The 5,803-nt window shown below is 37.3% G+C and overlaps 1 protein-coding gene across 1 annotated transcript in view; it reads left to right on the forward strand.

The window, feature by feature from the left end:
* Positions 1 to 4,375, forward strand: part of LOC107194498 (endoribonuclease Dcr-1) — a 29,561-nt gene extending 25,186 nt beyond the window's left edge. Inside the window, exons 20-21 of the mRNA XM_015584140.1 lie at positions 3,879 to 4,044; positions 4,128 to 4,375. Coding sequence (XP_015439626.1) covers positions 3,879 to 4,044; positions 4,128 to 4,375 — 414 coding nt within the window. The remainder of the gene's footprint in view (positions 1 to 3,878; positions 4,045 to 4,127) is intronic.
* The last annotated feature ends 1,428 nt before the right edge of the window (positions 4,376 to 5,803 follow it).

Genomic DNA, 5,803 nt, shown 5'->3' on the forward strand with positions numbered 1-5,803 from the left:
CGTTGAAAGTTCTTTTTACAAGTTAATGTCAAGAGGGACGGCCGAAAACACAATGGGCAAGGTCTTCGTCGATGGCAGCAACGCGTTGCAGGCAATCCGCGGGTGGTCGCACTGCAGAAGACAAGAGACAGTTTTAGAATATCCAGGCTCGCACACCCTCGGCATCGTGGCCAAGTGGCCCCGAATGGTGTATGAGAAAAAAATACAGATGTTCTAAGAATATACGAAAAGAAACGCGACCTCCAAGACACTTTCCCATGCAGTTTTTCCTTCCCAAAAAGTATTGACCATAAAAGAGTGGGGATCGACCTATTACGCCACATCGATTCTAACGAGGGAGGATCAGTTCAACAATATCAGTTGTCCTTTCTGAACGGTGCCCTTTGCATTCTACGAGCAAATAGAGTTCATGTTCGGAAAACTAAGTTTTAGTTTATTTACCGATTACGTAGTGATTATTTAGTAGTGTCGCGTACTTCGTAGTTATAAATAGTGCAAATTAATTATTGTCGATTTTATTAATTATTATAGGTTTTATTAAATATTGTAAATTTTATTAATTATTGTAGGTTTTATTAAATATTGTAGATTTTATTAATTATTGCAGGTTTTATTAAATATTGTAGGTTTTATTAATTATTGCATGTTAAAAATTAGTATAAATAGATGTTATAAATTAATTAGAGTAGGTTAAAAATTAGTGTTAAATAGTTATAAATTAATTATTTTGAGTGTTAGTTTTGTGTAACGTGTAGAATGTTAAACCCAACGGAGGAACCGCTCGCGGGTGTAATTAATCGCGCAGTGTGTGAACATTTTTCGCGGTCCGGACAATCGCGCAGTGTGTATGGACATTTTTCGCAGACGGGACAATCGCTCAGTGTGTGTGGACACTTTTTGCGGACTTCTGTGGTGTACGTGCATATGCGAATTAATTTCATGGATACTCGTGGACAGGACAATTGTGGTACGTGACAACTAGAGGGGGTATTAACCCTCCCTACTCGATGATATTCGTAAAAAGATATTTACATTTCTTGCAAATTTTATTGAATAATCAGAGTTAATGCGATACAGGTGGATGCGACTCAAATACCGCGGGCACAAGTTATCGACATCTTCTACGGGGTAAGTAAACAGCTGTTCTACCGACTTTTCCTGCACGTTGTTGAGTCTTTAAAGTGACTGTATGCCCCTGATGAGCGGTGATCCGTTGACACTCCGTGCGCGTGGATTGCTATGATTTGGGTCAATTTTTAAACGCTTATAACTAACAAACCACTTAACATCACTTAAATTTTTTCCCACTAGGACTTTTTCCCACTATCACTTCCCACTATCCATTGTAATTGTCTGAAATAGGAAAACCAAGAATATTTATTAATTTTATGTAAATACGCACCGAATGAACCTCACTGAGCAAGAAAAACGTGCGAATTACAGAAATTGCGGCATTCAGAAGAGAAGTTGACATTTTACCACAAAAAATTTGAGTTTCATTGTGCAATAAAAATCACTTAATTTGGAAATTGTATTGATTTTCGAGGTTCATTCGGTGAAGAATGTAATTTTTTATATGCTTGCACCAGGAGAACCCGATCGGACAAATAGCTTTTTAGTTATATTGTACGCAGTTTTGTAAAAAGTGGTTTCGAGAAAAACGCGTTTAAAGTTTTCTGTTATGAAAAGTAATACTTTTTCGATACTTACAGCTGTTTTGTTTTAATCAGCGATACCAGGACCATACAGGAGCCCTTCTGTTTCCATCCTCATGAAACTGCTGCTGGCTTGCCCTGGCTTCTCTTTGAGCAGTTCGAGCTTCTTTCGAGCTGCTGAAGCTTCTTCGATCCTGGCTCTTTACCCGCGCGGCGTCGTACGCGTATTGCTTACAGTGTAAGCCTATCCTTATTTCTAACACATCCATAATTTTTGAGATGGCAAAATACCCTTCATTGAAAACTTCAGCAGCAATATATAACCAAACGCCAAACAGTCGAATTGAAACTCTCATTGACATTTTGCGAGTGCCCGCCCAAATATCGTTGCAGTAGTTCATCTTTAGATAAATCTTTGTATATGGGTAGTAAATGTTTTTGAACATCTGGATGGAGTGGGGCAGGGTGGTCAAAAGCCGCTCCGGTAGTTTCACCTACGCGCCACTTACACCAGCTCTCTGCACCCGGCGGGCAATTTTCGTGCATCGGCTTTTTATTTGTCGAGCATAAATGTTTATATGTTGCCATTATTTCTCTCTTCATATTATCCACTGAATCAATATTTCTCCGATTTTGAAATATCGACGAAATCACGTCTGTATCATAAACTTGAGTTGAGCTTATGATTCCTTAATAACTGAAAACGTTTGAAAATAGTAAACAAGCGTTTACTACCGCTGAAAAGGTCTGGAAGATTCCACTACATACGTAGGTATTCCTATTACCCATTATGTTATGAATGAACGGGTGAGAGGAACCGGTCTGTTACCTCTCGAGCGCTCCCAGCTAACTGCTCGACGCACAGTCAGAAACTCGACTATAACTACAGTTAGAGGCCAAATATCGATCTGTAACTTTAGGGACACATTCTCTACATGCATTAGAGTTGATTTAAGCAAAAATAAATTGATTTTTTTTCCGTTTACACGAGACGACCCCCTTAAAACAGGTGAGGCAGTTCCGGTGACTTTTAACTTGACATACAGAGTGTTTCGTTTAACTGGAAACGGTGGAATATCTCACGAAGGATTAAAGTTATCAAAAAAATGTTCATACAAAAGTTGTTTGGTACACAGGGGGACATTACGTGGTACAAATAATTTTTCTATAAGTGTAGTAGTGGGGGAGATATCAAAGTCAAGTTAATTTTTTTAAATGGAACCCTGTTTTTTATATTCATATTATGATAGTGTTTGTTGAGACGAATACAACGAACTACCACATGATATCATTCTCTGTAGTAGGTAGTGATAAATTAGTAAGATTTTAAGATGATTTACGAAACAGAATTATAGTCGCATGCGAAAGAATAACAGACAAGATGTTGAAAAGTGTCGAAAGAGAATTTTTAAACAGAATACAGAAAGTCAATGGTCTCGGTTGCCCCAACTTACGACTCCAATTGGTTGGTCCGCGAACCGCCACACTAGGTAGGGACACAAAGGGACAAGACTAGATGAGACCGGGAAACAGCATCATAAGTAGGGCCACGTCGACAGGAGGTCCTCGGTTGGTCATAGAAAGCCGGGACTGTGAAGCCCGCAAAAGCGGGAAAATGTGATTGGGTAACGCTCAGCTCCGGGGCTCAAGGGAAGACCCCTGAGGACAATGAGGTCGCTAAGAACTTTAGCCTAGGAAGACAGATCCGACGTCATACCCTCCCCGAGGGACTCTGTCCAGAGGCAGACAATTCAACATTAAATATAGGTTAAGATTTTTTTCGAGGTGGGGTTACCCCTGCCACGCTATCACTTAAAGAAACAGACATGTTCATAATGTAATGTTTATACTGTTTGGGTAGGATTTAAATTATGGAGTTAATCATACACCTTTATATTCCGAACCTCATTTGTTAATAACTTTTTAACAAATAAAGAGCGACAGCGAATGCCTTCTGAAGATCACTGAGGAGGATGACCTTGACATATGTCAAGATCAAGGTCATCGGAGCTGCCCACCCTGTTCTAAATATTTACCGAGTTTTGTTTGATTATTGAGTATACTTGGCCAAATTTGACACGAAATGAAAACTTGACAAGTTTTTATATGAAATTTTAAAATTCAAGAACATATTTATTTTTTTGTGCGCAATATCTTTATTTATTTTAATTACATGAACAATTCTATTGTTTTCATTTCTCAAAAATGTTATTAATATTTTAGTATTATTTGATTGGAGAAGAAGAATGCGAAGAAGCTGAAGATGTAGAAGTACCAAAAGCATTAGGAGACGTTTTTGAATCATTAGCAGGTGCGATTTATTTGGATAGTGGTATGTCCTTAGACGCTGTATGGGGGGTTTATTATGCCATCATGAAGAATGAAATTGGTAATAGATATTTTGATTTCATTTAAGCTCGTATTTCGTGGTAGGAGAAAGAAAAAGAATACAAATATTTCTTATTGTTTCAGAACAATTCAGCACTAACGTTCCTAAATCCCCAATTCGTGAATTATTGGAACTGGAACCCGAAACGGCAAAGTTTGGTAAACCAGAAAAACTGGCCGATGGACGTAGAGTTAGGGTTACAGTAGATGTTTTCGGTAAGGGGTCTTTTAAAGGAATCGGTAGAAATTATAGGATTGCAAAATGTACTGCAGCCAAGTGTGCTCTCAGAAAATTAAAAAAAACGCAAAGTTATTTTCGGGAAAAGTCATAATAACATGTATATCACTATTTAGAACAGAGAATACATGAAAATAAAATAAGTATCTTTTAATACGTTTGAAATATGAACTTCTATGTAATTGTGTTGATAAATGCGTTTATAAATTTGTAATACAAACAGTTTTCATGTATTCCAAATTATCTATTTAAGTGCTCCATGAGGCGATTAGGTTTCATTCAATTTCATGTCGAATAGTGCCATTGATTCCGACTATCGCAGTTGATCGGTTCCCACTGCAGTCAAAATTGAATTATAATTTACTAATAAATGCATATACAGTGGAAAGAATCTTGCAGAGAGACACACAAAGGTAAGAGAACAATATTTCGTTGGTTTCGTATTAGAAGTTCGTTAGTCGTGTTTGGGAAGCAGTATTGTGTGACAACGAAAGTAAATGAAAATATCATGAATGAGTAAAATAGAACAACCACTCTAACAAACTTGGGTTCAGAGCGAAATAGTGAATGATTGATCAGTCCAATAAGCTCAAGTGTCCGGTTAATCTGACACTACCAAGAAATAAGAATTTTCACGTGTTTCGTTTTATATTGACGAAAGTATTACTTTCTATAATACTCTCGACTATTTTACTATTTAACTATAAACAATTTGCATGCAGTCATGATTGAATTCAGAGTCATTAAGAGAACATAATTTTAATCCTCAAAAGACGAACAACCGTGTGCAAACCAGACGCTGGGTCAGTTGTGACCGATATTGTTTTCTTGCAAAAGCTCTTGTTTTTACGTGACAATATCACTTTTCTTATTTGTATTTTCATTATTTCTTTTCAAAACGGGTAATATTGCGTAATAATTTAAGGGGATAGGGAAGTATGTTTGTAAATTATGAATAAAGAAAATTTGGTACTTATTCAGAATCTGGGCGCCACCTCTAAATAAGATATTTCACTGTATTTTATTGTATTTCCTTCTTCTTCTGTATTCAGAAGGTTTCAAGTATTCATGTTGTTATGTATGTAGGTGCAGGCAAGAATACATTGCATTGAGATACACTAAACTACGTTTATTGTAAGAACATATACCTATGTATATAATGTAGGATAGCGGGCGTTCGAATACTGATAAGGTTTGGACACAAAATGAACGGATACGAATTTAACAGATAACGAGTGTATATTTCCAACAGAACTGCTCTCTACAAGAAGGAAAGACAGTGGGGAGTGCACTCCTAAGTGGGCGTGCCTTCAATGCGTTCGGTCGATTCGTTACGTCTCGCTAAGAGGCTGTGCGTAAAGAACTCCCAAGACAAAGTTCTAATGCTTAAAAATGCTTACAATAAAATTGTGATTCGTTGTGTTGCCGACGCAGTACTGTCGATAAACGTGTAATGACGCGCAAAAATTTTGTATGAAATCTGATAGATGGTATTTACCGAGGCGCGTGTTGGAGATTTGTT

The sequence above is a fragment of the Dufourea novaeangliae genome, unplaced genomic scaffold (assembly GCF_001272555.1).
Source record: "Dufourea novaeangliae isolate 0120121106 unplaced genomic scaffold, ASM127255v1 scaffold43, whole genome shotgun sequence".
In the NCBI taxonomy this organism is placed as follows: Eukaryota; Metazoa; Arthropoda; class Insecta; order Hymenoptera; family Halictidae; genus Dufourea; species Dufourea novaeangliae.